Source organism: Nicotiana sylvestris, chromosome 10 (genome assembly GCF_000393655.2).
Source record: "Nicotiana sylvestris chromosome 10, ASM39365v2, whole genome shotgun sequence".
Classification (NCBI taxonomy): domain Eukaryota; kingdom Viridiplantae; phylum Streptophyta; class Magnoliopsida; order Solanales; family Solanaceae; genus Nicotiana; species Nicotiana sylvestris.
Window position 1 is genome coordinate 163,867,361 of NC_091066.1, and position 27,473 is coordinate 163,894,833.

General features: G+C 35.4%; 4 protein-coding genes across 5 annotated transcripts; 3 read left to right on the forward strand and 1 right to left on the reverse strand.

Moving 5' to 3' along the window:
- Nucleotides 1-1,876: 1,876 nt before the first annotated feature.
- LOC104213919 (probable transmembrane ascorbate ferrireductase 4) lies at nt 1,877-4,715 on the forward strand. 2 transcript variants are annotated; one of them, XM_009763482.2, is made up of 4 exons: nt 1,877-2,373; nt 2,484-2,535; nt 2,949-3,145; nt 4,232-4,715. In XM_009763482.2, exons 1-4 carry the CDS (start codon nt 2,212-2,214, stop codon nt 4,550-4,552), a joined length of 732 nt encoding a protein of 243 aa, XP_009761784.1. In that variant the 5' UTR covers nt 1,877-2,211; the 3' UTR covers nt 4,553-4,715. The 2 variants fall into 2 exon arrangements, with proteins under 2 accessions (XP_009761784.1, XP_009761785.1); XM_009763483.2 differs by having other exon boundaries at nt 2,040-2,373; nt 3,018-3,145.
- A 1,274-nt stretch (nt 4,716-5,989) lies between these two features.
- LOC104213918 (uncharacterized) lies at nt 5,990-13,048 on the forward strand. The gene is made up of 11 exons (XM_009763481.2): nt 5,990-6,413; nt 7,592-7,678; nt 7,798-7,977; nt 9,551-9,666; nt 10,800-10,888; nt 10,996-11,099; nt 11,191-11,293; nt 11,413-11,488; nt 11,569-11,683; nt 11,882-12,413; nt 12,661-13,048. Exons 1-11 carry the CDS (start codon nt 6,158-6,160, stop codon nt 12,749-12,751), a joined length of 1,749 nt encoding a protein of 582 aa, XP_009761783.1. The 5' UTR covers nt 5,990-6,157; the 3' UTR covers nt 12,752-13,048.
- A 3,913-nt stretch (nt 13,049-16,961) lies between these two features.
- On the forward strand, nt 16,962-22,471 carry LOC104213916 (protein CHUP1, chloroplastic). Its single transcript, XM_009763478.2, has 9 exons — nt 16,962-17,538; nt 17,757-17,851; nt 17,943-18,695; nt 19,159-20,523; nt 20,610-20,741; nt 20,936-21,117; nt 21,363-21,474; nt 21,967-22,110; nt 22,241-22,471. Exons 1-9 carry the CDS (start codon nt 17,451-17,453, stop codon nt 22,337-22,339), a joined length of 2,970 nt encoding a protein of 989 aa, XP_009761780.1. The 5' UTR covers nt 16,962-17,450; the 3' UTR covers nt 22,340-22,471.
- A 71-nt stretch (nt 22,472-22,542) lies between these two features.
- Nucleotides 22,543-26,842, reverse strand: LOC104213917 (uncharacterized protein At1g26090, chloroplastic). The gene is made up of 7 exons (XM_009763479.2): nt 26,467-26,842; nt 25,017-25,160; nt 24,840-24,914; nt 24,551-24,744; nt 24,300-24,471; nt 23,813-24,223; nt 22,543-23,000 (listed from the first exon to the last, which is right to left on the reverse strand). Exons 1-7 carry the CDS (start codon nt 26,716-26,718, stop codon nt 22,869-22,871), a joined length of 1,380 nt encoding a protein of 459 aa, XP_009761781.1. The 5' UTR covers nt 26,719-26,842; the 3' UTR covers nt 22,543-22,868.
- Between the last annotated feature and the right edge of the window lie 631 nt (nt 26,843-27,473).

Below are 27,473 nucleotides of genomic sequence, written 5' to 3' on the forward strand. Positions count from 1 at the left end.
ATTAGTATTTATACTTCCCCTAATAAATTCGGATGTCAGATCGGATCAGGTTCAAACTATACAAATCCGAATCCAATCTGAAAATTCAAAATTTTAATAAATCAAATCCGAATCCGATCCAAATATCCAAAATCCGAAATTGAGCGGATCGATTAGGATTTTGGATATCCGCTCCAAATGCACAATCCTAGCCGGCCCTTCACCTATGACCCCAGAATTATGAGTTTGAGTCATCAAAGAGCAATAAATCTAAGGGAATGAGAATAAAAAAAGTGAAAAAAAAAGTTTGACAAAATGAAGAAGTTTTATTTTGTGTCTTATATAACTGACACTAGTTGTATGCGGCTCCTTTTTGTCTCACAAATTTGTGGACCCCAATCTTACACTTCTGGGTTCACAAAAATCCGGGTCCACAAAATTGTAAGACAAAAAAGATACCTCATACAACTGATGTCAGTTGTATGAGACACAAAATAAAATTTTCCGACGAAATGTGATTCAATTGGAAGGCGGATTTGATACTCGGTGTCAGAAGTAGCAAATTATTACTCCCTCCGTTTCAATTTATGTGAACCCATTTGACTGGGCACGAAGTTTAAGAAAAGAGAGAAGACTTTTGATCTTATGGTGTAAAATGAAGCACATATATTTTGTGTGGCTATAAATCATTCTGTAAGAGTAAATTGTTTCCAAATAAGGAAATAAGTCATTCTTTTTGGCACAGACTAAAAAGGAAATAGGTTCACATAAATTGAAACGGAGGGAGTACTAAAGATTACTTAATTATTAATATGCCTAAAAGACATGTGGTGATATTTGAGCCTGTACGAGTTGTCCCAATCAAGAGCCAGGTGGAGGTTCGTCAAAAAATGGCTGATAGAAAAGGTAACCACTATAGTATTATTGATAGCTCTAAATTCTAATGGATAATAAAGTTAAGCTAAAGTTTATAGCTTATGGATAACATAGGACCTTTTTCCTTTGTTCTGTTTAATGTATAATAATAATTATTGTTTTGAGAAATAAATCTTTTAGCAATTTTAACAACCAAATATAAGAAGTAATCATCTAAAGTATGCCCTATAAAACAAGGTGACCACATACATAAACTCAATAATATTAGGGGAAAAAAGAAAAGGAAAAAGAACCGAAAAAAAAGAAGGTCAATACATGATTGAATTAAGGCCTAAAATGGGTAGAAAAATTAATATAATTTGGACTAACGCTTGTGATGTCAACCTCCTTGTAGTTAGGAGTGAAGCTACGTGGGCACAGGGGTTCACTCAAATTTAATTTCTTTGTCATAAAAATTATATTTAAGATCAAAATTATTTTCTATAGAAATATAATAAATGTTGAATTTTCTTCATTTTTTTGTATATTTAATTTTATATATTTTAATTTTTTTAAGTAAAAAATCCTTATATCGCCATTATTTTTAGTGACATGATTTGGTCCCCGCTGGGCGTACGCAGAAAATTTTGTAAGCGGTGTCGAAATTTATAAAAGAACTGGAGTATAACTTTGATTATCATACTTTTAGACAAAAAATAACCTTAGTCTGATTTTGTTGAGTCTTAAGTTAGAAAAGGTGTTCAATTCTATTTCATCACAATTTTTACTACAGAGGCCCTCTCAAATATTTGGTAAAGAAAAATGTCCTAGTTGAGGTTTGAACCTTTGACCTCTTAGAGAAAAAGCAAGCACATTACCAACACAACAAGACACAATTTATGACAAGTAGTGTCATTTTTCCTACTTATCTGTTTTCGTACAGTATTAATATATATATATTTAGTAAAATTTTCGAACGAAGCGGTGTCGCGTGACACCGCTTCGGCAGGAATAAATTCGCCCCTACCGCTAAATGCTCCACACTCTCAAAAAATGGTAGCCCAATTTATAAGATATTCCCTGTTCATGTAGGGTGTGAGGAGACCCCAACTGGTGTAATATAGATAACATGACCATTAGGTCCTATGCTGTTACTCCTAAATTATCCTATTCTTATTTAATACTTACTTTATAACTAAAGCACAGTGCAATTATTAACATACAAACAATTCAATATTGAGTAACTGAAGACAGTGCTTTGATCATCATTTCTAAGCGTTGCATTGCTTTATCCAAAAGTAAGAAAATAGTGTCGGTAGCTTAGTGCAAATAACAAAACACTAGTACTACTTTCACAGTGAGCTCTAGCACTGAGCCATGGCTGCTGCAGAGATTTCACTATCACTTTCACCATTTTCTTTACTTGTCTTAGCAAGATTTTCAGGTTCCATTGTTGCCCTTCTTGTTCTTACTTGGGCTCTTCACTTCAAGACTAGCTTTTACCCTCATTCTTCTTCTAAAGAAGACCTTATTTATGCTGTAAGTACTGAGCTCTTTTGTACCTTAGCTTTGTAATGTTGTACCATTTGAACTAAAACTTGCTGGTTTTTTTATATTTTAAAGTTATGTTGTTTGGTTTTAATTTGCAGGTGCTTCATCCATTATTAATGGTAATTGGCTTCATTCTTATAAGTGGAGAAGGTGAGTTTAACTTCTTTTTACACTGTGGTAATCCACAGAGCCAGAGCCGAATCTAGGATTTAGATTTTATAGGTTCAACTTTTAAGGTTTTTAGCATTGAACCCGTTATATTTTTAAAATTATGTGTTTAGACCTACTATTTGTTGTAATTTTAATGAATTTTTACACATAAACTTTTGCTCCGCGTCGCACTGCTGCCAAACTCTACCTCCGCCCTTGGTAATCCACAGTAAAAAGTAGGATTTATAATCTTGAAAATAATGTAGGTTATCTATTATGATACGCAAAGAAATGACCTAATAGTGTTAAATTTAATTAAAATATTAATGTATATAATTTAAATTTTAGCAGAAATGATGTTGGGAAGTGGGGTTTTTTTTTTCTTTATATTTTTGATTTTTTTTTTATTGTAGCCATATTGGTGCATAGATGGTTGCCAGGTTCAAGAAATTTGAAGAAATCAGTGCATTTGTGTTTGCAAGGGCTGGCCTTGGCTTGTGGGATTTTTGGGATATGGACAAAATTCCATAGCAGAGATGGGATTGTGGCTAATTTCTATAGTTTGCACTCTTGGATGGGTCTCTTTTGTGTTTCCCTATTTGGGGCTCAGGTATTTCTTCTGCACATTGTGTTTCCTCATCTTTCTTATATTAGCAAATTCTTTGAATTATAGAAAAAATGTGTTAAGGTCAATAATGCAATTTCTGGGGAAAGTAAATCTGGCAACTGATTCTGAAAGTTGCCTTCTTTTTCTAAGAATGTCAAAATATCATCTATTTATTACTGTTTCTGCCTTTTAAAGGATAAGAGTATCTTCTTTTGTACTCTCTTTTCACTTCATATTATAGTAGTTTAGAGAAATCTAAATTGTTCATGTTTGCTTATACAATACAGAACTTCAAACATTCTGTGGGTTCAGTTGACCTCACTCAATCCGAGGTGGATCCTCTCAGCTGTGCTTGTTCTTTATGTGGAAGTATAGGACCAAAAAAGAACTTGACTAGAGACCTCACTGTATAACGGCATTAGTATCAGGGGTGTAGCTAGCATACGAGTTTGGCCTAACTGGCCAGTAGCTTTGGTCCACCTCTGGTTGTCTTAAGATATGAACTGAATATGTATAATTATTAATTTAGAACTCAGTAACTTAAATTGACTAGAATCTCAAACTCATAACTTTCAACTCCTGACTCCGCCTCGGATTAGTGTAATAATCTAAAACTTGGATCCTTTTTAATGTTCCAGCTTGGCGAACTAACTTCTGCACCTGTTTGAGTGGACAAGACTATAACAAATTTAGCTCATATCTTCCTGGCATTTGCATCTTTTTGCTACTCTGGACTCTGGAGTTAAAATAGATTGCTACACTTATTGTTCTAGTTTCACCTTTATCTAGCCAAATCCAACTCCTACAAACTAATTTTTTGCTCAGTGAGACTGTAAAGTAATTGTCCAACATGAAGTAAAGTGGAATTCGGGCTGTTTTTGCACTAATTAAGAATGCAGAACAGATGATTTCTCATTGAGAGAAATTGATTGAAAGTTTGATATGCTTAAGAACTAGTGATTCAATTGACAAACATAATCCTTTCCGTTTGGAATATGATTGCGATATGATAATTTGTAATGTACCTTTGTGTTTGGAAAAGAACTAAAGAAGGTTGATTGTATGTAAAGGTGTTTCATGTTATTGCAGTGGTTGATGGGCTTCTTAAGCTTTTGGCACAGAGGAGAAGTACGAATGACAAGAATACGCATTCTTCCTTGGCATGTGTTCCTCGGCCTTTATACATATGGCTTAGCAGTGGCAACAGCAGAAACAGGACTTCTCGAGAAGTTAACCTTCTTACAAACAAAAGGAGCTGTGCAGAAACGTTGCACAGAGTCGATGATCGTCAATGGTATGGGACTCAGTTTAGCTCTCCTCAGTGGCATGGTTATATTTGCTGCTGTTTTGCCAAAGCATCAGACACCACATTCTAAGACCATTTACTCTAGTAATAAGCTACATTCTTAGTTTTACAACCTCTCCGCCCTTCCACGGTAGGGGTAAGGTTGCGTACATCTTACCCTCCCCAGACCCCACTTGTCGGAAATCATTTTGTTTGTTGTTGTATACTGATGATTATCAAGTAAATATTTTTTTTTTGGTTGTTTTTGTAAATGAAGAAAGTTCATAAGTTCCTTTTCCCCCCAATCTTTTAGCAATTTGGTAAGGCCAGAATCTCCCTGCAGAGACTAATAGCAGACTTGGTTCTTCTTTAGTGTGGTTGGTACTTTCTGTGGTAAATTTCACAGATGGTATTTGAACTAATGATTTATTACACTGAAGTATCTAAACTAAATATTGTAACTAGCCAAAAATTTATCAGAAAGCAGAGGGGTTGGGCTGATAGTAAGCAACCTCCACTTCCAACCAAAAGGTTGTGAGTTCGAGTCTCCCCAAGAGCAAGGTAGGAAGTTCTTGGGGGAAAGGATGCCGGGGGTCTATTTGGAAATAGCCTCTCTACCCCAGGGTAGGGGTAAGGTCTGCGTACACACTATCCTCCCCAGATCCCACTAAGTGGGATTATACTGGGTTGTTGTTGTTGTTGTTACTTCCTATATAGATTCTAATTATATCAACTAATCGAACAAACTAAGTCTGATGTTTTTAGTTTAATAATACTGCATATTTAGAGGCGAAGCTAGACGCCCGGTTACAGGTTTGGCCGAACCTAATAGCTTTTGCTCAAATAATGTATTTGTGTTAAGAAATTTATTAATTATGTACAAATATTAAATTTAGAACCCAATTATTAACATTTAAATTCGACGTTCAAAAAATCTGGAACCCATAAAGTTGAAATTCTGGAACAGTTTTTATGCTTATTGGATAAGTTTTCTACAAAATACACAAGTTCTACTGGGTTTACATGTCTTAAAAGTTAAAACGTAATGTGTTCTATCAAAAGGCAATTTAAAAAAAAAAGAATCTTTTTTTTTCTTTAAAAAAAAATATACCAAGAGAGAAATAGACTCACAAAAGGGAAAAGGTCAAAACTAGTCCATATACTATTCGAAATTGTTCAATTTTGCTCTCCATTATACTTTTATACGTTCATATCTTTGTCCAAGCAAATTATCTTATATTTGTCCTTGCTATTAGGTAGCTCCAACATAAAATGAGTAGACTCCACGCATCAAAAAATTTCAAGAAAAATAATTTAGAATTTATCCCTTAACTTTTTACTATAGTTTAAAATTACTTTCCGTTTCGATTTTACATCAAAAATAAATTTTTTTCTAATGGTTGACGTAAAATATTAGACCAAAAATTTATCACAAGGTGAATTTGTCAATTTAAGATAATACATGAATCAATTTGACCTTAAAAAAGAAAGGGCAAAAAAGAAAGGAAGAAAAAAATAGGGGAAGTCAAAAACGAAAAGAGATTCACAGGTAGGTATAGGCTATGGACTGATATTCACTCCTCACTGAACTTCTCAAGAGAAACATCGAAGAGGAACAACTCCAATTCCAAAATCCAAATTGTTCCCTTTGAATCTAAACCCTAGAAAACAAACACATAGCCTAAAACCCTAATTCTCTATGTATTTTACATAGAGAAAAACCCTCAGAAATGTGCTCTTCTTTAATAATCCCATCTTCTCTTACCTTTTCACCTAATTCCCATTTCATCTACCGTCAAGATTTCATTTTTCCCTCATACCCATTTCTCCTTAGGCCTAAAACTCCTAAATTTTCACTCTCTGCTTCAGTTACAGAGAAAAATGCAGAAGTTTCTTGGGGGTTTTCTGATCCTAATGCATTTGATGAGTTCAATGGTTGGGACTTTGTTGAACCTCCACTTGTCAACAAGAAGAAGAAACAAAAAGGTTACTTCCTCCCCCCTCCCCCCCACCCCCTATAATTGTTTAAAAAATGCTTTTACATAATGTCGATACAAAATATACAGGATGCTTTTTACTTTTATCTTTGTTGTTAATTTATTGTGGATGTTATTGGCCTGAGATGGGTTTATATGAAGTAACACGGTCAGTTAGGATTCATATAGCTGACCCCAACTTTTAATATAGCTTTCATGTCACTTGAGCCCTCTTTCTTGAATGTGCATTTGGAAAGAGATTGAAATTACTTGATCATTTGCTAAAGAAACATCAAATATTATGACTTTAGACTCTAAAGTTGAGCTTAACCTTGGGGCTGGCCCATCATATACCGAGTTTAAACGTGCTGGTAACAGGCCATCCTACTAGTGATATTGTCCGCTCTGGGCCTAAGCCCTCACGGGTTTAAAACACGTCACTAGGGTCTAAGGTTTGTTAATTTATATACCTAGCATCCCTCTTGTGTTTTGCCGATGTGGACTCTGTCTAAATTCTAGGGTGTTACATACACTCCCTCTTATCGACTCACTGCATGAGATTTGCCTAGACTCAGCACTAAGGTTTGCCCCTCCTAACCGGTTTGCCTAAACTCAGTTGAACTCTGACCCACCATCTGCAAGGTTAACACAAGTGATACCATCTGTAACAGCCTAACCTGTCCGCTTCGGGCCTAGGCCCTCACGGGTTTAAAATACGTCACTAAGCGTATTGCCGATGTAGGACTCTGTCTAAAGTCTAGGGTGTTATAGTGCTCCACTGGACCTCAAGGATTTCCGGGTTATACAAATTGAGCTTAGTCTCCGATTTAAACTTTTGAGTAACAAACTTAGTCAAAATGTTCAAAAGTTGACGTGTTATGAATTAGATAAATTATTTAGTTAAACTCTTCAACAGTTGAACAAATAAGGAAGTGGTTGGAATTTCTAATTTGATTAGTGAGGATAATAGCAGTTTTTGTGTCTTGTCACAATTCTCGATTAGATGCTAAGAACCAAAGGAAAAAGCTATGTATGTATAAAATCATAAGAAAGGGTATCTTGGTATATGCAAAATGGGTCGAAGAGCCATAGCTTTTGATTGATTTACTTTTTGAGATTTGGTATAAATAAAAATTTAATCTTGTGATTTATTTGAGATTGAAGGAATTAGAAACTGTGGTTTTGCAGGTTTGTCAAAATTTTTGGTTATTGGCATGTCAGTGTCTCTGGCTGCTGGACTTGGTGTTGCTTCCTACTTTTCACTATACCAAAAAGGTGAGCTCTTGGATACTTTTAACATAATGGGATAGCTGTACTGCTTTTATTACTTGGTAGTTTCTAGTGTTATTGTAGAAGTGTAATTCAGTTTTTGGGTTACTTGTTACTTCTTCTAGGATTCAAATTTCAATTTAATGCGCCATTCGGTGGATTGCATGATAAGTTAGTACCTAATGAGGCTGCTAGTAAGGCAGAAGATGACGAAACTGCTGCTGATTTGTCGATGGAAAGTGCTCAGATTTCTGAAACAATCGAGCAGGGTGTTTCTGATTCCGATGATAAAAATGTTGTTGTGGGTAAGTTTTAGAGCTTGATGATTACCTTAAGTGGCGTTAATCACGATCAAATGCTTGTAAAAGTAATTGACTTGTTTTCTTTCTTCCTTTGAACTAGTCTCATGGGAAATGCTAATATTTGCATAGAGTATCTGAATCATGTGAGGACACTGCTTTAGAGTTCTTATTTGGGTCTGGAGTACAATACTTATTTTGGACTCTCTTCCTTCTTTGAAATATAGTTGTTTTGCTTGCCCCCTTCCATCCTTTGTTGTATGACTGTATGCCAAGGTTATTTTTAGCTGTTTAGCCTTTTCCTTTTTGGGTCAGAAATGTAATTTCCTATTCAGAAGCTTGTTCTCTGTTTTTTCGTGTTTCTCTTTTTATTTTATTTTTCCTTCCTATCCTAATTTGCTTGGCTTGGTGACTTTTCCAGCTAACCCTTCATTTTCGGAACTTTCTTCAATGAAGACAAATTAAATCATGCAGAAGAACTAAGTGACCTTGACTAATTACTGAAGATTGTTATTATCCGTTATGATGGACCATAGTTGTTGAACTTTCTTTTTTATATACGTAAATTGGTCCTTAGCTTTCTGATAAGATGCTGAATTTATCTTGAAATTCACTCCTTGGTTGAAAAAAGGAAAAGGATTAAATGAATAAAGAAATAATTAGTGTCGTACCAAAACAAGCCTCAGTATAGTCTGCTTAACTGGAAGCAAGGGCAGAAAAACCATGCTGCAAAAAGAGAGCTAAAGAAGCAAAAGTCCAACCAAAAGAGCTGTAAATATGTTCAAGAGAAAGAAAAGTCTCGGCACCAATTTAACTGAGTAATAACTGAAACAAGAGACGAGTTTTCTACAATAGAAGGCCATCACTTTATAGCTACTCTAAGGCCCAACCCAAATCCTGTGAAACCAAGACTCCTTTTCTAGGTAATTAACTGAAAAGAGTGGAGTAACTCTTGAATCTTAAACCAACTAGGAAACTGATAAAGCTAAAGAACTCCTCCTGAAACAACATTCCATCAGATAGACTAGACAGCAACTATTCCTAATTTCCTGGAAAATGTACACCAGCAATATTCTGATTTCTTTTCTGCTCCTTTCTTTGCATCAGTAAAAGAAACTTATATGGCTAGTCCTACCATGCAAGTTTAAGTTGACAAATTTCTTTTTTCATTTTATTCTCATCCGTAATTTGAAGTAGAAACGATATGTGAAGACAATTAAATAGAATTTCTCACTCAAGGCAGGTCAGCATTCACCCATGTTATGTCATTAAGTTTGAGCTTGATTTGATGCTTACTGTTAGACTGCCTTTATTCCTTTTCCACTTTACTTGCGGTAATGTGTGTACCGGTTTCTCACTCAAGGCAGGTCAGCATTCACCCATGTTATGTCATTAAGTTTGAGCTTGATTTGATGCTTACTGTTAGACTGCCTTTATTCCTTTTCCACTTTACTTGCGGTAATGTGTGTACCGGTTTCTCTTTTGTTGAATTACTTCCAATGGTCGCAGTCTTGTTGATAAGCTTTTGATTTTGATTTTATCCTTACTGGCCTAAACCTCTGGTTCTATCATTTTGAAGAGACCAGCCATGTTACAACTAAAGGAGTAGCTAGAGGAGTACTTGGACGTATTACAATTCCCTTTGCTGTAGATTCTACTCAAGAAGAAGCTGTTTTCGTGTTGAAGAAACTCAAGGTATAGTCTCCTGACCTTTATTCCATTTGAGAGAAATAAGCTCTCCTGCTGTACTTGTACTTTTTTTTTGTCAGAGCTATGTTTTGTTATGGACTTGGATACAGTTTATTTACTTAAAGCGCGACTGAGTTTGAAGTGCACGATAGCCGTAAAGCTCTGTACTGCACTACTAAGTCAGACCAGAAGCAACATATTTTCCACGATATGCTATGTAGCATAGGTACCGGATGGCGCTGATATTTTAAAGCTAATTTTGGTCAAAACATTGATGCGCAGCTGCCAGATTTAGAGGAGCAACCTTTTACTGTTCATCCTGAATCATGAGTATTTCATGTTTCCTTCTGTGACAAGTGTGAAATGGGAGACTTGGGGAAGCATAGTAACGTCCTCAGAAAAGGCAGCCCAAAGAAGTGACAGTTGCCTTGATACTGCAGTTAGAAGAAGGAATTGTGATAGCTAGTAGGTTGCACATTCAAACTGGACTGTGGTTCCTTCCTCATCTCTCCTTTTTTTGATATATCTAGGATTATGAATAATATGTTTGTTTGCACCCAAGCGTGTGACTTAGGGATCAATGAAGTGGGTTGAGAACTATGAGGTTATCAAGTTCAAATCTCAGCGGAGGCAAAAATACTAGGTGATTTCTTTTCAGCTGTCTAAGCCTTAGTGGACAGAGTTATTTAGTGCCTGTGTTGGTGGGAGGTAGCAGGTATCCCATGGAATTAGTCGAGGTGTGTGCTAACTGGCCAGACACCACGGTTACAAAAAAATGAATAATATGTTTGTTCTAGTGAAAACTAGCATGTTATATGTGTTGTAGTCTTTATTGTCATTTATGGTGATTTTACTTGTTAATGTTATCCTCCCTCTCTGTAGTTCACCCTTCACTCGATGGTTTAGGTTTGGTTCTTAGCATGGCTTTGCCATTATACTGTGAGGTATAATTGGAAATTAGGTTGTCATATTGTAGTCTTATTGTCAATTATTGTGACGTTACCCTGTAAATCAATTTGTACTTCTCTCCCATCTGGAAATTTTTTATTTGTGCCTCTCTCTCTCTCTCTCTCTGACGTCACTCGATGATTTAGATTCGGTTCAAGCATAGTTTCACCATTATAATCTAAAGTATACAGATCATTGAAGATGATGTTAAAGCAGATGAATTATGTACAAGGAGGGAATACGCAAGATGGTTAGTTACTGCAAATACACAACTGGAAAGGTAAGTTTGAATCAACAGCATTTGTCTGGCTTGTTCTTTTGTTAGAACAAGATGACAATGTGAGTATCCTATCTAGCCTTCCTAACCATTTTCTCTTTGACTTGTAGGTGTAGAAAGCATCGGATAGTTCCATCAGTTGTGCTTTCTGGGTCTACAGTTACTGCCTTCGATGATGTGAGTGTTGAAGACCCTGATTTTGCCGCCATTCAGTGTAAGCTTGACATGTTGTTACCCAAGCGTAATATACAGCATTATTCAAAGAGCTAATATTTTCAGTTTTTTCCTTACAAATTGTGATCCAGCTCTTGCTGAGGCTGGTATAATTCCTAGCAAGCTGTCAGATCGGGAGTTTGCTTCCACTCCAAATGTTTCAGAAGATCAGGGCGTCTGTTTTTTCCCCAATAGGTATTTTGATGTTTGGCTCCCCTGCCTTATCCCTTCCCTTTTACTTGTTTTTTCCACTTCATTTCATTTCTCCCTAGTTACCTTGGTATGTGCTTCTACTTAATGTTTTGCTGTTTCAGATTTTTGTCTCGCCAAGATCTAGTTAGTTGGAAAGCCAAAATAGAGTATGAAGTCATGCCAGGGATAGACAAAGAGGTAGGGGGCGTTTATTCCAACTTTACTGACATTTTGGTGCCCTTTATCTGCCTGAATATCTGACTCTGTTTACAGTTCAGATATCAAGGAAGAATATAGGTTTTCTGGATGTGAGGGACATCAATTCTGAAGCTTTGGTGGGACTTTTTGTGGATTTACGGGCTGGTGAACGGAGTATTCTTCGGAGAGTTTTTGGTCTCTCTCTCTCTCTCTAAATAGTATACTTGTTTTGTATATTTGGGCTAGCTCCCGCAATTATTTCCAGCCGACGGGCCAAAAATGAAAAAGCCCAAAAATATATATGAGGAATTTAGTGCATACAAGAGAGTCTTAAGTTCACTGAAAATATGAATTGGGAAGTTTGTTTATCGCCAATTTATTATCATTTTACAGGACAGGCGAAACGATTCCAGCCTAATAAACCATCCACAAAGGCTCAGGCAGCTGTTTCACTGACAAGTGGGAGAATGGAAGAGTATATACAAAGTGAACTGTCAAAACTTGAAGCAGAAAATTCTTCAAGACTAATGGCAATGGAAGAAATCAAGACTGTGCTTCTTGATAGAGGAGAAATACAGAGGATTTGGGAGAGTAAAATGAAAGTAGAAAGAAGTCGTGGTTTCGAGGTAGAGTGGGATTATCTTGCTTCTGTTAGAGATTTAGAAGAGGAAAAGATTGTACAAGAGAATGCTCAAGCTGAGCTTCTGAGGCAGAAGGCTGCTCTAGACTGTCAGAAGCAGCTACTTTCTAGTCTTAAGGAAGAGGTCGATGAGATGTCCGAAAGGCTTGCTTTTGAGAAGTCTAAGCATGTTGATGAGCAGAGTAATTTAAGTGGTACGCTTCAAGATTTGCAGATTAAGCATGAATCTTTGCTTGATGCAAAATCTTTGTTGGAAGCTGAGATCGAAGCTTTGCGAAAATTGAGGTACAAATATGTTAACTTTAAGCTTTGGTTTACTTATCTGTCTTGTTATATCCTTCAGTAGGGAATGGAGTTTCTAAACGTAGAAGTTCAGTGAATGTTAAATAGCTCTAAGAAGTTTGACTAATTTTGCGAAGCATATATCTGCTGTATAGCGCATAGATTGCAGACTACATAAGAGTGAAATATTTGTAGAAATTCGACTCTAGATAATATGTGGTGTTTGACAATGCATGTTTTATCAAAACAGATCATGGGTCGAGGATGAAGCGAGAAGAAGTCAAACCCGTGCTAAAGTTCTCGAGGAGGTTGGACGAAGGTGGAAATGGGAGGAGCAATAGGGATCCTATAAATGAAATAATCCAGCTGCTTTAATATACACTTTGTCAATGTCATGATCATTTTTCCTCTTAAATATTTCCTTTGCAGCAGCTTGTTAACTATTTAAGAGTTGTTCATCTCTTCTCTCTCTCAATTAATATTTTTGGACGAGAATCGTTGATCTTGTGTAATCTTTCACTAAAAGAAAGAAATTTCAAGAAATTGAAGAGTTAACTTTTGTTGTATTTAAAAGAATGACTCCTCGTAGTCGTAGTGAAAGCAATGATATAAAAAAGTTGTGTTTTTGCATGAATTAATCAACCTTTTTGAGTTCTTTTGCCTCCTTTTATGGAACATCAGCCTTATTTGTTCCGAATTTTTTGGTTGTTAGCTGTTATTGAGAATATATGTTATACTTAACATATTATAAAAATTGGTTCCGTAAGGGCATCTCCAAGGGTGCACTATTTTTGGTGTAAAATTTGGTGTTTTTTTGCTCCAATGGAACACCAAATCTTGCACCATTATAGTGTGGAATAGTATCGCACCAATTTGGGGTGCGACACTATTCATCAACACCAAATTTGATTTATTATTATTTTATTCATCTTTTTATTTTTTTGGATTTTTAATTTATCATATATTGTGTATATAATTAATTTTTATATTAAGATCTTTATAATTTTAATTTTATATCCTATTTTTTATATATATTAATTTTTGTATATATTATATTTATATAAAATTATAAGTTAATTTTATTATTATTATAATTGTATAAAAAGAAATATAACCATTATTTAAAAATGAAAAAAGCAAATGTAAGATATCTAATGTTGCTAAAGATAGAATTATATATGATGAATATGGAAAAAAATTTATATAAGTGGTGAATACGAATTATATATGATGAATATGGAAAAAAGAAAAAAGATAGAATTTGTTTAAAGGAAACAAGAAAAAAATGAAATTTAAATAGAAGATAATAATATAATATAGAAGAGAGAGAAGAAATATTCTTTTTTGGTGTAAAAAATGATGTAATATTTGGAGTAAATTTGGTGTTATACCATTTTGGTGTGAAATTTGGTGTTAGAGTTGGAGATGGTCTAAAAACTTTAATTTTTATAATGAATGGTTGTTATATATGATGCTCTCATAGAGAGCTTGACTTAGTATAAAAAAGAAACAGAATTGAGGAATTGTTATATCGTAGGCAATTGGCATCTCTTCTCGGTTTTAGCTACTATAGAAAAACATCTTCACAATTGATGCCTCTGATTGAGACTGTTGTTGTCTCTTTGCTGAACTTTGGCCCATTCTTTGTTAAGTCAATCCATTCTCTTCTATGACTAGCCAGCTTCGACGAGCAGAGGCGGATCCAGGACTTGAAAATTTTGGGTGTCACACTACATTGAACGTAAACATATTGCTATTTACACGGTCCAATAAATAGGGTAAAATTTGGCTGGTTTGATCCATTTTGAGCTTCGATTCGGGTTATTCATCGTTTTTGTTCAAATTAAAAAAAAAGTATTATGAGAACTTGGCGTAAGAATATCAAAAGTATTACTAATGTTATAAATTTTTAATTACAATTATCTTCAACGAGTTTTTATATTCCGAAGACGATCGACAATGACATCATTGTTTACATTTGCAAATATTCCATGTTTTCTTAGTGAAATATCAAAATAACCACGCAAATTTAAAAGACTATAATATAGTCAACTTTCATCATTTTCTAAAATCTATACCTTTTTTAATATTATTTTATAATTTACTATCTAAAACCATTTTATTAATATTTATGTCATTTGTTAAAATTGTATAGTACTTATTAATATGGAGGTTGCACTTGTGCATACCCAGGACTAGTACTTAAAGAAAAAGAGAAAAAGTCAAGAATTAATTAAACAGAAAAAGATTTAACTAAGATTAATTTAGAATAGCAAATCAGGATTTTTTTTAAAAAAAAGGTATATTTGCAGCAAGGCAAAAGAGCAAAATATATATAAAAATGTGTATTTTCCGTTAGCAAAAGGGCGAAATACACAGAAAAATATAATTAAAAACAATTACCAAAAAGAAAAATATGAAATGAAAAACGTGCATTTCCTTCAAGCCAAAAAGAGCAAAACCAAGGCAGATCAAGCAAACGTCCCAGGTTGAATTCGAACCCCCATCATTTAGTCCTTAACCCTTTGCCAGTGGCACCATGCTACCTTTTGTTACTGCGGGTGCCACATTAAATATATAGAGATATTCATATATGTATATACGATATAAACACTGTCTCGACCGAAACTTGCGTGTAGCGTGCCACCCCCTCTCTACAACGTAGATCCGCCCCTGTCCACGAGCATGATTTATACTTGGATAAAAGCATATGCATCAACAATACATAATATACATATCTTCAAGGAGAGTTATATATGTGTTAGTGTCTTGAATACATTAGCGGGGGTCTCGAAGAGAGTTATCTTTTTTGTTTAACTAGCCGATCAAGAAGACGGCTCAGTCAAAGTTAGGGTACGATAGTTGAAAGTATACTGCTCGTCGCATAACGAGCATGGTATACGGTGCGCCCTTATACCTTATACCATATACCATTCGAAGGACCAAGTACACGCCCGATTATAAAAAGTAAAAATATTTAAACCTATGTTTGTATGGTGAAGAGTTTTTTGTTTCTTAGAGATAAAAGTATATCCAAATGTAACATCCAAGACAAAGGACTATGCAAAATATGCCAAAAAGGTACTTATGTTGGGTAACTATGAAGTGTAAAGTTATCAATAATCTGATTTATGTGGGTTAATATAGTCCATACATAAGAATCCATATAAGCTAAGGCATGAATTAAATGTCTAATTTGCTCTTTTTGCTTCTACATGACAATCTTCTTCCTTTAGCCACCCCTTAGCTCAACTGTATTGCAACTGTATTGTTAACTTTATCATGGATGAGACTGCTCTTTCCTTAATCAGAGGTCTCGAGTTCGAGCCCTAAGTATGGAAAAATCTTTTGTAAGGAGCGCTTCCCCCCGAATAGGACCCTACGTGGCGCGAATCCGGATATAATCGGGCTTCAATGCGAGTACCAGACACCGGGTGGGAAACCAAAAAAAAAACTTTAAAGCAATTTTTGTAAGTTATTGAGTATGTGGGCCCCTCCTTTAATGTAACATTTCATTTCTTGACCTATAGATACAAATCAACATTTTATTCATTTTTAGTATTGAAAAAACTAATTTTATTAGATTGAGACAGGTTCTTAAAAGAAGCGATATGAATGAAAAGTAAGAATAAAATAGTCGATTCTAATGGTGTAATATTCCTTCAACTTCAATTTATGTAACATAATTTCCTCAAAAGTCATTTCCAAAATAATGACAGATCACTATATTTAAAAATTATTTAATTTTAAATTTTTTATTTTATCTATTTTATCTTAATGAGAAGTTTTTATAGTCACACAAATGTTATAATGCCACAAAGCTTTATGTGGGTTCCCCCTTTAATGTCACATTTAATTTCTTGACTTATACAAATCAACATTTTATTCACTTTTAGTACTGGAAAAAACTAATTTTATTAGATTGAGACAGGTTTTTAAACGAAGCGATATGAATGAAAAGTAAGAAGTAAAATAGTCGATTCTAATGGTGTAATATTCTTTCCATTTCAATTTATGTGATATATTTTTCTTAATAGTCATTTCAAAAAATAATGACAGGTCTCTATATTTGAAAATTGTTTAATTCTAAATTTTTTATTTTACCCATTTTACCCTTAACGAGAAATTTTTATAGTCACACGAATGTTATAACGCCACAAAGCTTTTACTTTTAAGTTTTTTAGAACATAAATTTTAAAATCTAATTTTTTTAAATTTTATATTGAGTCAAAATATATCGCATAAATTGAAACGCAGAAAGTATCTTGTAACTATCAGGGTACAACAATAAAAACTCATTTAAAAGCAATAATAGTAAAAGGCTTATCATCCTATTGACTTGTAGTGATAGAAATTGACTCTTGTGGTCATTAATCTAAGCTCTACCTACATAATTGGAAAAACCCATAAATGGACAAAATGCCACCTAATTATCTAGACAATGGCAAAGAATATAATTGGACAGTTTTCATGCATTAAAAGACAAATTTTTACTCCCAACTCTTTACCTTTAAATTCTTTTTAACTAAATTCCTTAACTAGGATAGACCTTGAGTGAGAATGGAGAAATCTTGGTTGGCACTTGTTCCATGTTCATATTTTTACTGTACTATTGTCCTTTTCAGCTTAATATTCCTGTGATATCAACAAATATGTAAGTTTGAGACCCACCCCCATATTCCAGAATTTCAATCTTGTTTGGACAAAGACTGACCACTCAAGAAACTGGTGGTTCTTGTGCCCTCTATGTGTTCGACAATTTGTCTATTAGACTTTCTAGTTATCAACAACACTTTGCACATAACCAAACTTTTTTTTTTCTTGATAAGATGATATAGCCATTAAGTTATTCATAGTGTCCACTTTTTAAAGAATTGTCTAAAACTGATAATTCTCTTTCAAGAATTGCACCTTTTTTGCCATTTTTGATGAGGCCATGATTTGAGTTTTGAGCTATGGGGTTTGAGAAAAAATGGGTGGGGATTATTTTATGTTAGTAAATGATTTGAAGCTTCAATATTTTCCATTGAAAATACCTACATGATAGTCAGGGTAGGTTTAGTGGTTGCTGCTTCTATAGCAGCCTATGCAGTTAAGCAGATAAATGTAAAACCCTCAAAGCCTTCAGGTAATTTTCTGTAGTCAGTTGTATTTGGACTGTTTTATTAAAGTTGCAAATAAGTAAAGAGGCTGCTAAATTAGTATAATTGGTTTTAGACATATTGATAAAACAGTGTCTATAAAGTTTCAATTTTTAATGGAGAAAATCATCCAAGTGAGTGACTAGAGTGTTTTTTTGTGGCTAAATTGTGTTTATCTTATTGTTTTATGAACGTTGGTGAACAGAAAATGGTGACTCATTGCCTGAAAAACGAAGCGATGAAGGGGATGAAAAGGAGGAGCAGCTTTTGTATTCTACAGATGGCCCCAAAGAAGTGGTTGTAAGTATTTGTGTATAGAGAAATTTGTGTGCTTTAGAAACAAAAATTTGTTAGTCATTTGGAAATTTGTTTAATATATGACAACTTGTAGGATGAGGAAGAGGAGAAAGAAGAAGTGAAATTAATGAATGGAATTATAAATCCAGCACAGGGTAACCAGCTTGATCTTGATGATGATCTTTTCCCTGAATTCGAAGATCTTTTATCTGGGGAAATTGAATTTCCATTACCAAGTGACAAGTATGATACAGAAAGAGAAGAGAGAGAGAAGGTGTACCAAAATGAGATGGCCAACAATGAAAAAGAACTTGAAAGATTGCGAAATCTTGTTAAGGAGCTCGAGGAAAGGGAGGTGAAACTTGAAGGGGAGTTGTTGGAATATTATGGTTTGAAGGAACAAGAATCAGATATCATCGAGTTACAAAAGCAGCTCAGGATTAAGTCTGTAGAGATCGACATGCTCAACATCACTATAAATACTTTACAGGCCGAGAAACAAAAGCTTCAAGAGGAGGTTTTCAATGGAACTACTGCTCGGAAAGAGCTAGAAGCAGCAAGGAGCAAGATCAAGGAGTTGCAGAGGCAGATGCAGCTTGAAGCTAACCAAACGAAAGCTCAGTTGTTGTTGCTGAAGCAACATGTTAGTGGACTTCAAGAAAAGGAAGAGGATGCTTTCAAGAGAGATGTCGAGGTTGACAAGAAGCTTAGACTTGTGAAGGAATTAGAAGTGGAGGTTATGGAGCTTAAGAGGAAGAACAAAGAACTTCAGCATGAAAAGAGAGAGTTGGTTATAAAATTGGATGCCGCTGAATCTAAAGTAGCAAACTTATCCAATATGACAGAGGTAAATTTAACTCCTGATACCAGTATTTTTCATGTAATTGATCTTTAGGACAATCTTTGTGTGTTTCCTGCGTATAGCTTTTCTTTCTTTAAGCATCTTCTTTCTACTTTTCAAGTCTGCAAAAATGTTTTGGAAATGTAGAGCCGACTCTGAGCACCTTATTGACCCCCTTTTTCTGATTACTTCCCTTTTTACGCCACGCTCATAAGGTAGTTGAGTCCGTTGAATACTCCAGTGAAACATGCCCACATTATGGTTTCTTGTAATTATCGTAATTGTCATTGCTATGTTTTGCTGTTTATTATGCTCATTAATTTCTTCTATGTTAATTATCGTGTTGAGCTCCCACCACTTAACCATTGGAGATTCTTAGCTTCTGAAGAGCTTCATTTGGTGATGCGTTTGGTTGGTGTGTGAACTGATGCTATTTAATTACTGACTTGTCTTTGGCATGCTGCTTCAGAATGAAATGGTTGCCCAGGTCAGGGAAGAGGTAACTAATTTGAAGCATACAAATGAGGATCTTCTAAAACAAGTAGAAGGACTTCAAATGAACAGATTCAGTGAAGTTGAAGAGCTAGTGTATCTTCGTTGGGTCAATGCATGCTTAAGATTTGAACTTCGGAACTACCAAACACCTCAAGGAAAGGTATCAGCTCGTGATCTCAGTAAAAACCTGAGCCCAAGATCTCAACAGAAGGCCAAACAGTTGATGTTAGAATACGCAGGATCAGAACGTGGCCAAGGAGATACAGATCTTGAAAGCAATTTTTCGCAGCCATCTTCTCCCGGTAGTGAAGACTTTGATAATGCTTCTATTGACAGTTCCACAAGCAGATTTAGTGCTTTCAGTAAAAAGCCTGGCCTAATCCAGAAGTTGAAGAGATGGGGCAAAAGTAAAGACGATTCCAGTGTTATGTCTTCACCAGCAAGATCTCTTGGGGGAGCATCTCCGGGCCGGACAAGTGTAAGTTTTAGATCAAGGGGTCCTCTGGAATCACTAATGCTCAGAAATGCAGGTGATGGTGTAGCCATCACTAGTTTTGGAACAGCTGAGCAGGAATATGATTCCCCTGAAACACCGCGGCTTCCACCGATTAGGACACAAGATTCTTCTGCTGAGCCACTGAACTCAGTTGCATCATCCTTCCAGCTAATGTCTAAATCAGTTGAAGGAGTTCTAGATGAGAAGTATCCTGCATTCAAAGATAGGCATAAGCTGGCAGTAGAGCGAGAGAAGCAAATTAAGGTAAAGGCCGAGCAAGCAAGAGCAGCAAGGTTTGAGAAGTCCTTGCCCCCGAAACTTTCTCAATTGAAAGAGAAGCGAGTATCAGTATCAGCATCAGCATCAGCGCCAGTGGTCTCTGCCTCTGGTGACTCAGTTGAGCAGTCCGGTGATAGCAAAGCTGACTCTCAAGCAGTTAGCAAAATGAAACCAATTAATATTGAGAAAAGACCTCCTAGGACTCCTCGTCCACCTCCTACACGATCAGCAGGTGGTCCCGCTCCAGCTGGTAATAATGTTACAGGTGGGGCACCTGGTGGTCCACCCCCACCACCTCCTCCGCCTGGTGCTCCACCACCGCCGCCGCCACCTGGTGGAGGAGCTCCTAGACCACCTCCTCCTCCTGGATCTCTAATGAAAGGAGGAGCTGGAGGTGATAAGGTCCATCGCGCTCCTGAATTAGTTGAATTCTACCAATCATTGATGAAACGCGAGGCGAAGAAGGATACATCATCACCTTTGATATCCTCTACTTCAAACACATCAGATGCAAGAAGCAACATGATCGGAGAGATAGAGAACAGATCCACATTCCTGTTAGCTGTATGTACAACTTCTCTTTTACTCCTTTGAATAATGCATGTGCTTATTAACCTATTCTGACTCAATGGAGACTTGTGCAAAACCAGGTGAAAGCTGATGTGGAAAGTCAAGGTGAATTTGTCGAGTCATTGGCAACTGAAGTTCGTGCTGCTTCATTTACCAATATCGAGGATCTAGTGTCATTTGTGAACTGGCTAGATGAAGAACTCTCCTTCTTGGTATTTCCTCTTACCATTATACCTTCAAGTTCCTCTTCCTTAAATAGGACATGAATATACCTATATTCTTAATCATACTTTTATATGAAAATTGTTGCTTACATTAATCTTGCTCGAGCGACAAGGACCATGCAGTTTCTGCATTAAATACCTGGAGCATTCATTAACATTGTATCCCGTTGATTCTTTTCAAGGTTGATGAACGAGCTGTCCTCAAGCACTTTGACTGGCCAGAGGGAAAAGCAGATGCACTGAGAGAGGCTGCCTTCGAATACCAAGATCTAATGAAACTAGAAAAGCATGTAACCTCCTTTGTTGATGACCCAAATCTTCCATGTGATGCTGCTTTGAAAAAGATGTACAAGTTGCTTGAGAAGTAAGTCTCTACTGATATCTTTATCTCTTGTCTTTAAACTAGAGAATTTCAGTCAGGTAGGATGTGAAAATGGTTGAATCTTAAATCAAACTATTTTCAGACCATATTTAAACTTCCACTTATTTGGAATTGGTACCCTTTCATTTCATGTGTAGTTGTTCCTTCTTATCATTTCTGTCTTGTCTATCGCTAGCTCATTTTTTGTTACTCCTAAGTCTTAAACCCTTTAATCTTCGGGATGCCAGGGTGGAACAAAGTGTTTATGCACTATTGCGTACTCGCGACATGGCTGCATCAAGATACAGAGAATTTGGCATTCCTACTAATTGGTTGCAAGATTCAGGTGTTGTTGGCAAGGTATGTTCTCATATAGAAACTTTGCTATGTTGTTCTTTGTGAAATTGCTTGAACCACAATAATAAAAGAAAAAGAAACAAAATAATCACACTGCAAGAAAACCTTAGAATGTGATGTTTTACTTCATATTACTTAGAAATTAGGAAAACTTACCAACCTCTTTAACTAACATGTACTCCCTCTATTTCAAAAAGAACGAACCTATTTGATTAGGCACCGAGTTTAAAAAGAATGAAAGACTTAGATATTTGTGCGGCATAAATCATCTTATTAGGGGTAAAATGAAAAGTTTAAAGTTACATTATTTCCAAATTTAGAAAGGAGTCAATCTATTTGAATCGAGTTAAAAAGGAAATAGGTTCATTCTTTTTGAAACAGAGGGAGTAAATATAATTTCTCTTCATCGTACGGACAATAGAAGGAAAAAAAAAAGGAAGTGTGCAGAGAGATGATCTATCTATGGCGTATAAGTATAGCTGTTTTCTTCTGCAGATCAAGCTTTCGTCGGTACAATTGGCGAGGAAGTACATGAAACGTGTAGCATCAGAGCTTGATGCCATGGGTGGACCTGAGAAGGAACCAAACAGAGAATTCTTGATTCTACAAGGGGTTCGTTTTGCTTTTAGAGTTCATCAGGTATACACACAGCACCTGCATTTTGTTCACTTACCAAATCTAAAAACAATACCAATCTATTTAACAAATTAAACATGTTTTAGTAGAGTTACAGATTAATGAATTTACAACTTTTTCTTTTTCTTTTCAGTTTGCTGGAGGATTTGATGCTGAAAGCATGAAGGCTTTTGAAGAATTAAGGAGTCGTGTCAAAAGTTCACAAACAGAAGAGACTACACAAGAACAATGAGAATATCTGTATTTTGGTTTTGGTCATTGTAAATTTCATCATTTTCTTTTCTCCAAGTATAGCAAACTTACTCTATCTTGGACTTCTGTACAATTCAAAAGGTGAATAACTCGAGGAGAATATCAGATAGCACAGATTAGTTAAAAGAAAGTTTAAAGGATAAACATTGTATTGGAAAACACAGAGAAAACTACATTAAACAATGAGTGAAATTTGGAACTCCATAATCATGAATTCACGAGAAGGAAAAAATGCAGTAAGTTGTCAAGGTGTTGGATCATTTGTTCTGCTTTTGGGGCAAAAGTGAAAACCTGTCCCTCTTCTGGGGCCTAGTTGTACTAGGCAAAAAATCCTCATTTCTGTGAAATTTAAGTATATTCATCCTAGTACATTTCAGGGTACAAGCATTGTGCAATAGCAAAAAGAAAAGAAGAGAAACTCATAAAACTGAGTGTTCAGCAGCTGCTGTGAAGTGACTCTCTGTATGCTCGTCGATGAACATGCAGGTGAAGGTTCTTGATTTCATCTGTTATCGCATTGTAATAATGAGATTTCTGTCTGCAAATTTGGCACCTCCAACCTTCCCTTGAAGTTGAGATGGTAGACGAATGACACGTCTCTGATCACCAGACTCTACCAACAACTCAGACCCTCCTCTAAACTGCAATAACCAGAATTCTGATTAATTTCACCTTTTAATTTGATTTTAGTAGCATCCAATGAACCTACGGGAAGTCTCAGATAGGGAAATGGGGTTCTAAAATTCAAAACGACCGGTCTAAAACAAAAGACAGAAAAAAAGAACAACAACAATAACAACAATGAGCCTTAGGACATGTTAATAGCTTCAATTAGTCAAGGCACTATCAACTTGGATAACCTATCACAAGTTAGATCGCTTTAACCTTGCTATATTAGCAGCCAAAATCGTATCATATCCTAGAATAGGAAGCTGCGGATGATTGTAATCACTCAACTGCATAGTATGTGTTTCATATAAATGTAAGCATCAGCTCAATGTTTCATTAGTCAGAGTTCTTTGCAGTTTTCCCGTTTGAATCACTCGGTTAGCTTTAACAAACTTTAATGTGCTAGACAAGTAGGGGGACTAAAAAGGTAAACCGCGTCTTACACCCTGACCCTGAAGAAACAGATCATTTTTGAGATATACCTTCACTTTTTTTAGCTAGAGAAGAGCTTTGTTAGTAGTTCTATCGCAAATGCTTACAGAAATTATTGATTAGTAAATGCTTTTCCTGCTGCAGAGATTTAAATTTTTTTGCTTCCCCTCACTTGTGAAAACTAACATAAAAATGCTCCATTGAGCATATGGAGCATTTCATAAAGGTCTGTCACCAAAATAATCCAATATTTAGTGAAGAATTTCATTGCATTGAAGTTCACAAGAGGATCACTTTTTGACATCACAATAGACACATAATGCAAAAAGGTGAAACAAACCATAATACATACTTGATATAGCTTGATTTCCGATTTGTCAAAACCGGGCATGAGAAGTGTGACAGTTTTGTTGGCTGGATCAAAAATAACAGGAGGAATGCTGGTCTTATTAGCTGTTATAGTCAGAAGATTCCGTGCACTCTCACTATGAGTATGCTGCATAATATTGTTCCAATCCAATTGGGCTGCCATTGATATATGCGGAATGAAAGCAGAAGGCAAAGGTGAAAAGTCATTAATCGTTGCTCCTGGTTCTCCACTTGAATTTGGCGATGCAAGAGCAAATGCACCAGAAACCTGTGCACCAGCCTGGATTATGCAACCCCAGTAACGTAAAGCACAAGCCAAAGATGCAGGGCTATTTCGATCGACCACAAGATAGCAACCAAATTTTTGCGGTTCTGCAAATATTGTAGACCCTCTCTGCAGCATGCAAAACAAATAGAACATTTAGTTCAAACTAGATGGTATTTTGAAAACAGATACGTAGCTGGCATACCTCCAATACTTGTTCTAAAAAGTCCCAAATTTCTGAACTCGTTTTCCCATTCAGATTAAGATTTCTACCGCTTAGAGTCATGGCTTCATCTACAAGTCTCAAAAGAGAGGGACTTGCCAGCCTTCCTAAATCAGTTTTCTCAGCTACATTGCGGAGATATTTTAAGTATAATCTGCACAGGGAAATAAAGATATGATATGCCACACCGGTTTTGGCATAGATGCATATAACAAGTCTTGAGATGATCTAACCTTGCTTTGCTGGTCGCACCAATCATCCTTATCGTTTCTTCAGTACTGATACCATCGTATATAATAATGTCGAATTTCTCTTTTTTTCTGTTCTCTTGAACCACATTTCCAACAAATCCTACAAACCGCTCGAGTGCTAGGGACGAAAAGATGGAATCCATTCCAGGAAGCACACCAAGCTCTTCTCCGACCACCTACTACATTTTGAAAATAGTTACTCAAAAGAGGGACTCATCCATTTTCTGGCGAAAGAATGCCAGATAATCGCACCACTAAATTACATACCCACCCCTTCAAGAACTCCTTGAGTCATATTAAGACGAGCATCCGCTTGCTTCAGTTTATTGAGAGGTTCAAGGAGCATCTGCAATTACTGATGATTGTTCAGCCCAAATGAATTGCAACCAAATGTATAATCTCAATACTGCAGGGAGACAGGTGAAGTAGGGATTAAAGAAGAACAAACTTTTGTAGTTTCCAATCTAACAGCTGAGAGGTTGTCGTTGCACGTTACTGGCGTTGTCCCAATCTTACAATTCAGAAGATATTCAGCTGTAGGATCTTGAGAATGCATCACCAAGCATGTTTTGAGCCCTGCCATTGCATAATGCTGGTAAGAAAAAGAACATGGCCAGTTAGTCTACCTAACTTTATCATATTCAAGCGACTCGTGATTCCTGATATGATACAGCGTTAGTTAAGGTTCTACAGGGGAAAAGATAGCATCAGAATCAGGGGTCAATGATATTGTCTCTTTATCTTTATGTGCGAGTACTAGATGAACATAATAAAACATCATAGAACATACAAAGAAAAATGAAAGATATAAAACAACACAAATTGCGCTGCTAATGCCAAGATAACAAACTGCCCAAGCAGAAGAACATGCTGTTACAATTTATAGGGGAAAATAGAGCCAGAGAATCCGTGACAATCATTTTATTTAAGATAAATGAAGCAAATCATGAAATTAAGTATGATGAAAGATAAGGACGTATTCTTCTATTCTGAGTTTTCTTGATATACTCATTACAAAACCTCATAAATCATAGCTTGACTCAGCTAAAAGAAATTTTTTAGTCAACAGAAAAACTCAATCTTTATTTAGTTTTGGCTAAAATCTAGTTGCCTTGCTCAGTTAAAAACTTAAGACAAGTAATAGACACAACTATTCCAACTCCCAAGCTAACTATTCCTTCAATGGTGAGGCTACAAAGCATTTAACAACTTTAATCACAAGTACGCGAATAGCTAAGTGGACTACTCAAACTACGCTTTATACCTGATATTTTATATATATAAGAAGAAGAATCAGAGGAAAATATCGCAATCTTTATTTCTTCATAAATTAACATAAAAGGTACCATTTTTCTCCTGATTTACACACTCAAAATTTAAGTGTACAAGTCTAGACCTTAAATCTCAACAAAAACTTGAATTTTTACATTTTACTCAATTACTTCGCTAAGTCAATTACAGCATACATATTGGGGAATCTCCTGTTTTTATCTCACCCAATTCAATCAAAAACCATAAGCCCTTCTTCAAGCAAATTTTAATACTCAAATATACAAGTTCTACATAGAGTAAATGAAAGCATTCTTCACTTTACATATCTGCCAAACAAGCAATTCTTATCCTCTCACACAACCCAATGTTAATTTTAAAAGCATTAATACAACCCCACATTTTATATCAATAAGATAACATTACAACAGATGAAAGAAAGCAAAAAGATTGATTCTTTAAAGCAAAATTATATACCAGTAAAGATAACATCTAATGCATTTAAAAGATTGAATCTTTAAAGCAAAATTATGTAGTAAAGATAACATTCCCATCTAATGTATACAAAAGATAGAATTGAGCATAAAGATTGAATCTTTAAAGAAAAATTAAGTAATTAATTGACAAACCTGAGCTGCAAATATTGCAGAAGTGGTTTTTCCAGAACCCCCTTTACCTAAAAAGGTAATTAACTTAGTGGGGTTTTCATTTTTATCTGAATTAGCACTTGCCATGGCCAAAATTTTAATTCTTGCTCTCCTTATTCTTCTTGTTTTGGCTGGAGATTTTTTCTGTACTAGCTGAGTGAAAAAATCAGAAGATGGGTACTTTTGAGTGGAAAATGAGGATATTGTTAAGATTTGCATAGTGAAACTAGACATTTTTCTATGGTTTAAGATGTGAATTAGACTAGCAAGATTTAGTATTAGCAATTGAGACAAGTTTGGCCTGAGAGTACTGTTGAGAGCTAGAAGGTGCAGTTGATTAATCTATTTTTGTGCTTTCAAAATTTTCCGACAGTGGCACTTATTCTAAAGGGCACATGCACGGGCGGGCATTGATCGGTTCGGTTCGGTTGTGAATATTATCGGTTCTTCGTATCGGTTTATAAATATACTAATTCGATAACTGAACCGATAAGATATCGGTTATCGAGTATCGATTAGTCGATTATCAATCTTTATCGGTTCGGTTATCGATTTACCCGATAAGAATAAAAACTATCCAAAAAATCCATGTCTTTATTATAGAAATCGTGACCATACTATTAAGAGAAAGGAATTGAATTTTTGCTCTTAAGAGAACAGAGACTAAATTTCAACTTAGAAAATAAAATTTTCTTTGCATTTGAAAATCTCAATGAATGATCTCAATTTTCAAAGGTATAAGTTAATAGGAGTAAGGGATAAGACATTTACCAATCTAATCTTACTATCTCATTGCGGGCAGGCATAATTCATAGAAAAATAATAAAATCCTAATCTTGTAAATACTAAAGAATCAGTACAACAAAAGAAACAAATAGAGAAACTAAAAATCTGAACAATTAATTCTCTAAAGTTTAAAACTAAAAATCTTAATTGAAAAATTAAAATGAGAAATTCATAAAAGTTTAAAATTTACTCTAAGGATTAAG